Consider the following 12,455-nt stretch of genomic DNA (forward strand, 5'->3'; position numbering starts at 1 on the left):
GTTGCTATGAAGTTTTGTTAATCACACTCAGAAAGCTTGCGTTTAAAACCAAAAAAGTTAAGAGGTTTCTAATGAAAGATTCAGCTTTGATTTCCTTTCCTCCTTTGATTGCCGTGACATCAGCAAATTCTTGAGTATCTTATCTTATAGCTTGACTTCAGTCTATATTTTTCCCATAAAGCATCTGCGCACAGTAGAGCTCAAACAAGATGAACTTAATGAATGAATGAGTACTATACCAGCATACCCACATCTTATCTGTAAAGTCCCCACATACCGTGTTATGTTAAGGTGTTTAGTTTAAGCATCTTTACCAATACTTAAGTAATAATTAAAAAAAACAAAACAGCCACACACTTATACAATTCCACATCAGTGTATTTGGATCCAAACAACTTAAAAGGAAAAAAAACTCATCTTCATCATTTTTTCCTTTCCATTTTTTAGTTTTTTGTAATTAAAGAAGTTTCTGTCTCGCAACTTGTGTGTTTCTTTACTTTTCATAAACTTTAATCCCCCTAATGAACATATTTTATTCCATTATTGCATTCTGTATAATAGTATTGGGGGATTAGTAATTTTTTGAATACTGTAATTGTTGCCTTAATACCCATGTTATGGTCGGTCCTTGATTAACTTTGTTGTTCTGCTGCTCATGTAGCACATAATGGGAACCTAAGTAAAAGCTCTGGAACCAACTAATATAACATGGGTGAGACTGAGAGGAAAAGGGGTTTTTTTCTCCGTAGCATTTCTTCTGTGCCTGTCAGTGTAAAAAATAAATGAATAAAAATTGAGGGAACTTTCATGGGAAATGATTTAACGCCCTGATTTAACCACAATAATAATTAAAAATTGATAATACTTAGTAAGTATTCTAAGTATATATTCAGTGCAAGGACAGAAGCTGGAAACTTTTTAATCATCTCCACCAGAGGGCAGCATTTCAGCTATTTTCAATTTTTTGTACCTTTTTCAATCTTTGCTTTTGTTTCTCTGTGAAATTTATAACGTCAGATGGCCGTTTGAATGAAAATCGTGGCAATTTTAGAAGATTACTTTCAGTCCAATCTGGGCTATGCAGTAGCTACAAATATATTTTAATATGAAAAAATATTTTTAAATGTGTTTCATAAACCATCACGTTAAATCACAAATAAGCAAATAGGTTTTAAGTACTGCTTTCACTGAATACTGTGTCCACTTACATGTCTAAATCATTAACCTATAAGTATCTTATATTGCTTTTTTCTTTAGACTCTCACTATTTAAATTAAAACAAAAAAGGTAAACTGAAAAGTAACCAGTAAGTTAAGGTACAAATAAAGTAGTGAACAAGTCCTGGTTTTATGTTGTATGTAGTATCCAAATGACATAGTGCATCTCTCTGCCAATAACCCATCAATTTATATTTTAAACAAACTAAAAACCCAATAAATTGGAAAGTACAGGGATTTTAACATAGAAAAATTAAACCCAAATGCAACAGTCGTGTTACTGTTTTAGGTTTCCTTTAGAATTTGAACTCTGTGAAGTGGAGAGTTCGAGCTCAGGGCAGTACAGTGGCTCCACACACCAGATGGAGACCGCGATGGCACAGGGGAAAGGTCCAACTTCTCACTGAAGATAGTATCACACCTTATGTAAGCTTTTAGACATGGAAGATAAAACCAGTGCAGTTTGTACTAATGATAGATGTTACAGACACTGGTCGTTTTCATCCTTATCGGTGTGTCACGTCACTACAACTGTGTAAATGCAGAGCTGGCAGAACGTGAAGTAAACAGCTCTGTAGCTGTAGCATCTACAGCTGGAACATAGTTATGTGTTCTCGGTGACTGTGGCTGAAGCTTCCTGTGTTTGTGTGTTTGTCCCATTTTCTTAAACGCAGTATATTTGAAATACTTCCAAATTTTTCACACACACTTAAAGAGGAAAGAACGGATTTGTTTTTTGAAGTCAAAGCTCAACATAGCCGTGGCCTTGATTCTTGTTGGGAAATTCATTGGGAAACCTGAGAGGGATTATCACTACATCTTGCACAAATTTTCACTCAGGCTGAAGGAAAAAGTAAATTATAATTTAAATATTAGAAGCTGCTGTGATTTTTGTGTTTGTTTGTTTGTTTTGGGGTTTATGGCCATGACTCAAGTGTTAATTTGATTTTACCACATTTAACAAGAACATCTAAAGTGAGGAGTTTTTTTTTTTTTTTTAATCCAAATGTGCAAAGGTTAACTTCACTTTAATGACATGATGTTCTACAAAAATCACTTTTCAACTCAATGCTGTGACTCGGAAACAGACGAAGTGCTTCTAAACTGCACCAAGACTGGTTAGCAGAAGAATTTATGAGTTTTCACAAGCCACCAGCAACCACTTAAAGATGTTTTTTTTTTTTAATTTATACTTTACAGTATAATATTGTAGTTTATCAAATTTTTGTCTGAATAGAAGAGCGTCTTTATCTTTCCCACAGTTGGACTGTGAAACTTCTGACATCTCGGCCAGCTCTGTTCTGGGATGCACCCTGGACCCAGTGCAGGTGGTGGGAGACAGAAGGACTCTGGCCAAAATAACATCTCTGATGGACAGAGATGTTATCATCTCCCACCCCATGCATGTACATGTTGCTGAACTGCAGAGCTCCTTCAGTGACAGACTGCTGCATCCTAGATGCATGAAGGAGCGTTTCCGCAGGTCCTTCCTCCCTGCAGCTGTCAGACTGTACAATCAGAACTGCTCCCAACAAACATAATGTTTACATCTGCGCTGTAACTGCAATAAGTTAACCAACCGATTCGCACTACAACCTGGTTTGCCTCTTACTAGTAGTTATTTTTATTTAATTTAATAACTGTACAGTACTCTGTATATAGTAACCATTGTCCTTAATGTAAATATTTAAGAAAAATTGTGTATGTTTCTGTTCTGTGTCCTGTGTACTGTTTGTTTGTATATGTGTCTTTTTGGCTGCTGTTACAACCAAATTTCCCCTTGTGGGACAATTAAAGGATTATTCTATTCTATTTTATCTATAATCCTGCTAAACAAATCACTGCTGTACTTAATATTTTCCTCCAACAACACACACAAATTACAGCAAAACAAGATAAGATGTCTGCAGACATGTTTTTTTAAAATGTTATTTGCTTTTTTTCCATTCTCACAATCTTATTTTGAACATGTTTGCTTGCTGACATTAGGTCAGAGTACAAAATCAAAGTATAAGAAAGTATTAGGAGTTTTTTCAGCCTACATAACAAACACTTAACACTTAATTTCACTATACTAAATACATAGCTGCTGGATTCACCTGAGATAATGAATGAGTGGAATAAGACTATATTGCAATCCAGTAATTATTTGTAGAGATCAGCCCGGCTTTAGCACAATATTACTGCAGTCATATGCAAAAGGTTTTTGGTTGAAGCACAAATGTTGTGTTTAATGTGCTTTGTGAAGAACGTCCATACACATTGCATACTTTCTTTTCAAGGATTGAACACACTCAAAAGCCCTCGAAGATCTTCAAAGACCATCTTCTTTCATTCTGATCTAGAATCTGTGATCAGTATTTAAAAAACAAGAGGACAAGCAAAAGCCTACAAACATTTTGCTGGCCTTTACTGCCTGGCATAAATGTAAAATGAATCCACATCAATTAATCTGACTTCAGTTATATTTATAAAGTGCCAGTTCACAACAACACTTACACCTGGTAATATACGAGAGAGAAACCCAACGATTCCCTGTGAGCAAGCGCTTGGTGGTATTTTCGATATCAAACCTTTACACATCTCTCCCGGTGGAATCCCTTAATCTCACATATGCACTCTTTATCTACAGCATTAGAAATGTTTCCCCGGAGTGAGAACGACTGACTCAATCCCAAACGGCTTCAAACTCTTCAACAACCTCGTGTCACTGCCGTCCCAGTGAATCATATCACCTCACCCACGTCTTGTACATACTTGCTCCAGCTTGCGTCATCAGATAAACAAAGAAATAAATAATAAAAAACATCCAGTCAGTCAATCTTTTCTCTGTACATTTGATTTATTTATTTTTATTATTTCTTCTGGCGCTTCTGGATGTGTTGTTGAAATCATTCAGCTATGCTTTTTTTTTTCTTTTTTCCCACATATCGTTTAGTGTTCATCATTAGTGACCTTTTCGTGAAGAATAAAATTATAACACAGGGACTGAAAGACATCTCAAGACATTTTTTGGACACAGCTAGTCTGAATATTTTATATTCTGAGTCTTCGTGCATTTTGACCAGACTAATCATGTATATCAATGATTGCTAAAACGTAAAGCTTAAGCATAACGTCTTATCTGAAAAGCTGCACGTTAATACCTGCCAAGCTGCTGGGCTCTCATCTTTCCCCTGCTGTGCGATGGAGAAGATGGCGGGGTTTCCTCTGCATGGAGGGTGATTTTCTGCTTCAGCTCATTACACCTGAGAGAAAACTGACAGCAGGCACAAAGGAGAGAGCTCATTTGAGTGGGCATCGTCCAGTCACCATCATTAGTCTATTGATGCATATCATGTAACTGTCTCTGTGTGTGCATTTTTATACTATGACCTGAGGGGTCTTTCCTTGTGGAAGGGGGCAAATAAATACTCTTAAATATGTATTTTCCATTTATGAATTTGTTATTATAATTTGTCATGTGATCATCTCGCTTGGCATTACTCGCTGTGGAATAACAGAGCAGTAAGAGACACAAACCCATCGCAGTGTGTTGCAGGAAAGTTGGAATTATTGAATTTATCATGGCAATGCATTCTGTATATGAAGTGGTATGGCTGGGTTCATGCAGATAATACACTATATGGATGAGGTAGGGTGTTAAATATGTATGTGGTTGTACTGTACATTAAAATGGTTAATTAAATGGATAATTGTATTTAATGACATATTATAAAGCAGTACTTTTGGACAGGTGTAGTTATATAATCATAGATCTAACAATATATGTGTATATATAAATATATATATATAACAAAGGGCCATGTATTACATAGCCATATTTATTTATAGCATATATGTACATTTTGTATTGTATAATCAAAGCAGATATAGAAGATGAGCTAAACAGAGGTAGGATATAATACGCATTAGCTTCCTCCTACTCCTTTTAAAAGGGGAAATGGTCAACATTTTTTTATCCATGGGAATATAATGGCTTTCACTGATTTTGTGTGCATTTGTTTCAATGCGGATTAGATTTGATTGATTGATTAATTAACATATTAATTGTCTCACAACCCACATAAAATATCTATATATCAAGCACAGCTGGGCTATTTTCCCTGCAGATGTTTACTTTTGATGCTTGAAGTGGATTTTCTTGACACTTTTTCTTCTGCACTCTGAATGCATTTCCCCGTTAAACAGTATTTTGCTTGATTGTACCACAATTGCTTAAAATGGCAAGCACCCAATAAAAACAGCAGTACAGCACAATATAAGCTTTTTTAAAAAAATCCAAGTGTTGTTTAGACTCCGTGGTCATGTTTATGTTGAAGGCTGAAATGCGCTGATCTCTTGTGTCCTTGCATAAATGTTAATGTTCCCTTTTCAACTTGAGTTCTACTGGAGTCTCTGAGGAGACTCGGAGCTTCCAACAGATGGTGCTAATCTCTCTCGCTCTCTCTCCGTCTCTGTCTCCCTCATCATCAAGAGTTGGGTGATAATTCGACAGTTATGTCATGAGGTGTACCCGCACCTCAATAAGCAGAGCTGTGATGTTCGCTGCTGCTGCAGACCTGTCCTCTCTGCGTCCCACAGTGTTTCCCACTCCACACGCTGACAGCCAAATGATTTCGCTCGCGCCTCTCAGCGTGTCCGTTTGAAGAGTTCATCGGGCGGTTGTCACATCGCTGGCAGCCTCTGTCTGTGCGTAGGCTGACACAAACTCACCTTCGAAATGCACCTGGATAGGTGAGAGGGGCGCGCGCGCGCGCACGGCCAAAATCACTTTTAAAGGAGCGCGTGTTTTATCTCCAGGAGTACACTCCTTTTTGGCAGATCACCCTCCGATGCAATTAATCCAGGAAGACGACTTCGCCAAGGGAGACTCAACGCCGACCACCGCAGCACTCCAGTCCGACGGCAGCGCCGGATCTCCGGCCAAAATGTGCAGTGAATGTTACGTGAATCAGTCATTTGTGAACGATGACGGGAGCGTGAACGATCACAAGCCACGGTAAGACAACCAACAGCTCAGAGAGTCTAACAAGTAGCCTCAACCGGCGAACTTCATCCATTATGTGATTGGCGAGGATGAAGTTAGATCCTGTATTCTTAATATTTTTTAAAGTATATTCACTTGCGGGTTAGTTTGGGATTTGATTCTAAAAAAATATCAGGAAAATTGCCAAATACCTGTTGAATAATGTGACTGATTGTGACGTAAACGTGTTGATTTTGCATTGTTTTTCTCATCCATACACAATCTGCTCATCCGTCATCACCTGTTTTGTCTCCAGCTGTTCACCGGTGTGCTGTCTCAGCTTTCAGTGTTGGCCTAAAGATAACAGATTATCTGCTGCTCATATGAATCCATTACCAGGGCTGGTGATGGCTGGTTTGACCCGTGCACGCACATGCTTTCTTAAGAACATTTGGGATTATTTTTGGCCAAAACAAAAACCATCTTCTCTTAAAAAATGGATACTGAAGCCATACAAATATATCACACGCATCCATACGTGCTGAACTATTTAAATGTAATAACATATTTTTCATGTCTTCACTTATCTTATGAGAGATTAATGGTGAACTTTACTCCTGGGTTGTATTTGCTTAGATGGATGAGTTAAACAAAATCACAGTATCAAAATTTAAAAAATATCCCCTTCATCAATCATGCATTAAGTTTGACAAGGTTAATGGAGGACCAAAGCTGACAGACACAGTGATAGAGATTCTGTTTTGTGCAATTCTAAGAGCTTGAAAACGTTATCCGTCTTCACACCAAACCACGTTCATTTGAATTAATAACTACCCTGCAATGAGTCATATTTTATCAAAGGATGCAATATTTTAATTATGGAGGTGATGTGCTGACCGGCGTTGATCATTTAACAAATATTAAAAGCAACAGTGTAATCTCACAAAAGCATCCATCCATGCTGTGACAGCCACACAGTTAAAAATATTAAGGCATAAATAACTCCGCTCACTTCACTCTGGAGTTTCTAATTCATCTCATTTCTTCAAGCGACAGAATCAGTTCATCTTCCCACATCATCTTCTCCAGCAGTAAAGGTAAAATCCCATTATGCTGTATTTAACCTTTGCATGTTACTCAGGCTTTCAGGCTGCACATTAGAGAGATGTGTCTCAGCATCTGCAGCCATTCAGAAAAACACAGCAGCCGAAGATTTTTTACTTTTTTTTTTTCCGCTGGTTGAGATAAACTTTAATCCAAGTTATGAATCTATGGTGATTCATAATCATCATTCATAATATGAATGATGTGTGCTTGAAGCTGAGCCATATGTTGAACCTGGTGGTGGACGAAATACGCTTGGATATTTTGGAAAAGTGAAGTAATAGTAACAACAATGTAAAAAATATACCACTACATGAACATGCCCTGAATTGAAAGAAGGCACTTTGATCCTTGTCTAAAAAAAGGGTATTTTTTTCCATTTCATGCAAGCATGTGTATACTCTGTTAATCTAAAGAAACAAACGTTACGCTTCTGTTAACAAAGTTAAATCCTATTAATAAAGTTGTGGAAAGTACTCAGGTCTGTCTTCTATGGTCTGTAAGCAGCACAGGAGCGACATAACCTTGAATGCATGCTAATTTCTGCTTTTAAGCCTGAATCATCACACAGCAGCAGCATTTTAGCCTGTCCCTGCATCTGTCCCAGGATAGTGAAGAAGCCACAATGCATGGTGCTTTAGGTGAACATATGTTGGCTGGTTCTTCATTACACAAAGATTTTAGCTGCAAAGGTCATTGTTTGGGACTATCTTTACTAAAAATACAAAAATATAAACTTTACAGTACAATATAAAGTATTCATTAGGGGCATTATCCTTTTTGGTCTGATTTTCTGTAACCCCATACCCGGGCCCCGTCAACTGCACTTTTCCATCCCATGTTTACCTTCCTTGCCTCCTTTCCTTCTCCTTGTGCTTCTTGTTTCCTTTCAACATTGGCTCAACTGGCTTCCTTCACTTTTGCACAACTTTCTCTGCCTTCTGTTTCTTTACTTTTCTCCTGTCCATCCCCCCAGCTCATCCCCAGCCCCACTCCAGACCAAAAACAGCAGCCGCAGTACTGGGGTTATCTTAGACATCTCTACTCTCAAGATGGAGCAGCTAGAGAGCGAGGTGCCTCCTCTGCCGCCCCGTTTCCGCTTCAGAGACCTTCTTCTTGGGGACCAGAGCTTCCCGAATGATGACAGGTAGGCAGGAAGCTCTGCTTATAACACACAAACTTGGCTGAGACGTGGTGTTTGAGGTGGTCAGGAAACGAAAGAAGTAAGCTGAGAAGAAACTGTCAAACTTAAAATTTGTACAATTCTGACAGACGCATCAGCTCATAGACATATAACCTTTATAATGGGTGTTATAGGTAGCCTAATATTTCAGCTGTCTATAGACCAGTTTAGCAATTTCTCAACATTGTATTTAGCTTAGTATTTCAGGTAAGTGTCTCTTAAATTCAGCACTTTTGCTGTTTGCCTGTTACTTTTAACAAATTATTTTGACTATTGACCCTTAGCTGAGCTACCTGTGTTAGCTGTTTATTGCTTTTTACTCATCTAAGTTGAGCTGTTGCAACATTTATTTGTAACTCTTAGGTTTTGGTCATATAAAATTAGCTGTTTTGCTATTTGTAGTTTACTAATTTAGTTGTTACTTTAAGTATTATAAGTATTATAGCTAACATGTCGGCTTTTTATCCTTTCAATGCACCATTTCTTTACGTTTAGCAAACAGCTGTTTGCCCAATAAGGTTGGCTATTGATCTCATTTTTACTTTACTTTAGTGAATGATTAATGTTAGTTAGTTAACATTATTTACTAACTAGCATTCTCTCTAACTAGCAAGCAAGTGTAACAGTTGAGTTAAATGGTGGATGTTTTTTTGTCAGAATTGGTTAGTTGTCCTACTTAGTTTTGTATCCCGAAGCAAGCAGCTGTAATCTTTAAATAAATGCTGCTTAATCCTCTTTAATGTGGACTATTTTGGGGTAAATCTAATAATAAAGAAAAGAAGACCTTGGTTTCTTTTTGCACCATTTTGTGAAGATAAATCTACTATTACTAATAACTGTGGTAATAAATTATCAAATTAATTGATGTTGGTCAGTAGCCTCTATAAAACGTTATGAAATAGCATTAAGTGAAGTAGTGTAAAATGACGACATCTAAAAAAGAGCACACATCCATTATTCCCCCTGTTTTATTTTAAGTGGCTGATGTTGTTGTTAATTTTTGACTCCACTTGTTTGAATTTTATGTAAGTTATTAGTGTTTTATTTGCAACAGCCCCTAGACATATACAGGGTGAAAAAAACAAGTAAATTGAATCATGTGTCACACATGATTTGATCTCATCACAGCTCTGTTGGTCGTCCGCTCATGTTGCTTTCACTTATCAAGCGTGCTGATTGCCAGACCTCTTTTTTTATTTTTTATTCCTGACAAATACTGTTATTTGGAGTTCAATCCCACTTGATTCACCTCTTTGTAGTTGCTGAAAAGGCTTTGTTCATGGAGTGTTTAGCAGTGTTTGCCCCCTCCAGACTTTAGCACATAGAAGCGCAGTTTGAGTGTTCTCTTTTTCCGGTCTAAGTGGTGTTTGTGTTTAAAAGGGGCCAGAAACGTAGCAGGATTTGGGGCGCTGTCCGTGGTGCTGAATAAGAGGGCGGCGCATGAGAAGCTGTGGAGCAGGTGTCTGTGTACATATTTGAAGATTGAAGAAGTTTGACTTGAAGCACACTTTTCTTTTCTGCGACAGCATTGCGACCTAATTCACTGTCAGAATTGAAAATGAGATCTCTCCGTCGGTCTTTCTGTCTTTCCTCATCTTCTGCCTTCAGCCCTCTACTCAGCTGCAGCATCTGTGCGTGATAGATGTGATCAGCAGCAGTCTGCTTCTGTTTCTCTGAGATCTGCTTCACTGGTTTCCATCCTGAGATTAAAAAACATTCTACTTTGGGGAATTTAGAGACCTTCTTCATTAGTTTAGGCACAAACTCAAAAAATAAGAATTAGGCACTCTTTTTTCTGTTACAACATTAAGTTTTGAAGTGAATTGACATCCATAATTTGGGTAAGTCAGCTAAAAAGCTAAAACATCCTCGGGATGTTTATTCAGTGCATAATCACGTGTTCTCCAGATGGACCGCTGGAGAGGTATGATCAGATGTAATTTTAGAAGTGATAACAGCAGCAGCAAGCATTTCAGACTGTAGAGCTGTTTGTAATATTTGTCATATCTGTTTTGTTTGATGAGGAATAACAACAAGCTCTGCCAATGCTTTTAGTCAAAGATGACCTTTTCTCCAGCTGTCCTCACAGCTATCCTCGTTTTCTCTTCGAGAAAGCTGCAAACCTTTCCAGCTCCTATTTAAATGGTTTCCCGTCTTTTTTTCTGCTCTGTCCCTGCAAATGAACGCATCTTCTGTCCTTAGGAGATAGTGTTGTTTATAGGTGACTGATGCTTCAGGTTAGCGTTCCAGTGGTCAAGTCAAGAGCTGTCTCTTGAAACCCCAAATGTCACCGGTCACATCTGTCCGGGGAATCATCCGTCACTCAAAGGTTCCTTGCTAAAGGAATCAACACTCAGTGGTGGCAACATAATTTGCCACAACTGAGTCCAATTTCAAAAATATGTCTCAGTTTGCTACATGATAAATGTGTAAAATAACAGAAAAGGTTCATTGCCCAGACTGTCTTGTATTATATTAAAGCTTGTTTTGTCTGTAGTAGAAAATATCTAAAGTAGATATTAACTGTTTATCTATTATGTAACTTTTGAAGTAGTATAAATGGCTATGATAAAGTTATTTATTAATAGAAAAAGCTGTAAAACATGAAAATACTGTTAAATGTTCATAATCTATGCCCCCCTTTGGATTTTCCAAAGCCTTCCACTGAGCTGGATTGGAGTCTTTGCCAGACCAATTCTGGCCCCCGAGCCTTATGTTTGACTGCCCTGCCTTGAATATCCCCTACCTGATTTTTATCTAAACTTTGTTATCCTGAACACCATGCTGTATCTTACAGGCAGAGGCTGTGATGTAAGGGTGTTCACGTGCAACTCAGAAGCCACACTGAGTGGCTGTACTGGTGTGGGCGAAAGGGGGTTCAAGAGGGATGGCCTTTCCTCCTATTTTCAAAAGCACTGACTGCTGGGGGCGAGGTCATCTATAAATTAGTACTTCAGACATCGCAAATTTAGAGGAGACAAAGAGGTGGGAGACTGAAGGGAGGGTGACTGCCAGAGCAGTCCTCTTGATTTTCCTTTCATCTGCACTGCCTGTTCATGTTTTTGTAAAAGTGCATCGTCTTTCTGTTTTTGTCCCAATCCACCACATCCTGCAGAGCAAAGCGAGCGTCATCACCAACTTGTGTTTAGCATGATCAGACAGAAGAACAGACGGTAAGGCGGCACATTCATTGTGACTGTACGAGCTCCGAGTCATGAAAACTTCCTTCCAACAGGCTGAGGGTAGCCTGCTGACATGCTGCTGATGCCAACAGCAAATTAAAACAAATCCGAGTTCATCTGACAATCTCTCTGATATGGCACAGTGAATGTTTACAGCTTTGTGCTGCTGGAGAGGACCATGCTGCAGCAGCAGCAGTTAGGGTTATTCCTGTCAAAGCAACGTTGCTGTGGCAACAGGCCCGCGCAAAGAAGGGAAAAAATAAAAACGAAAGAGCGGCTGCGGGAATATATTTCTAAAAATACTCCAACAAGCATCTGAAAATAAAAGATTAAAAAAAAAACGCTTCGTCTATGATTTCTTATTTTTATCTTCTTATCTTTATCGTGTCGTTTCATAAGTTAAAGCTAAAGTCAGTTCATCATCCGGCAGTGCTGCGCTGGTATTTTAGAGCTGCAGTGAGGCACGTTGGTCATCTGTAGGAATTCAAACTGGCTGCACGACGCAGCTACAGGTGTCCTGCACGATGGATCCGGAGATCCTCATCCCAACCTGGAGGTCCGACGCGTTTGGTAGTGGTGACGCCGGGCAGAGGTAGGGCCACGCGAGCGGAGACCAGTTTACCCTCCGAAGTGCGCACGATGTCCAAATGTTAATGGAAGTGGATGCGCCGGTAAAGAGGCGGGGGAATAATGCTGTCCAAGGCTTTTTTTCTTCTCTTTGCTGTGAATTATTATTTTCAGGCGGGAAGAGTTGTAGTTATTATGTATTAGGAGTTATTAGGAGATAATCAGGAGTTTGA

General features: G+C 38.6%; 1 protein-coding gene across 1 annotated transcript in view; it reads left to right on the forward strand.

Moving 5' to 3' along the window:
- The first annotated feature begins 5,770 nt into the window (after nucleotides 1-5,770).
- kcnt1a (potassium sodium-activated channel subfamily T member 1a) overlaps nucleotides 5,771-12,455 on the forward strand; it is a 39,433-nt gene continuing 32,748 nt past the window's right edge. Inside the window, exons 1-2 of the mRNA XM_063480603.1 lie at nucleotides 5,771-6,219; nucleotides 8,267-8,437. Coding sequence (XP_063336673.1) covers nucleotides 6,053-6,219; nucleotides 8,267-8,437 — 338 coding nt within the window. The 5' untranslated portion in view covers nucleotides 5,771-6,052. The remainder of the gene's footprint in view (nucleotides 6,220-8,266; nucleotides 8,438-12,455) is intronic.

This window comes from Pelmatolapia mariae, linkage group LG7, assembly GCF_036321145.2.
Source record: "Pelmatolapia mariae isolate MD_Pm_ZW linkage group LG7, Pm_UMD_F_2, whole genome shotgun sequence".
In the NCBI taxonomy this organism is placed as follows: Eukaryota; Metazoa; Chordata; class Actinopteri; order Cichliformes; family Cichlidae; genus Pelmatolapia; species Pelmatolapia mariae.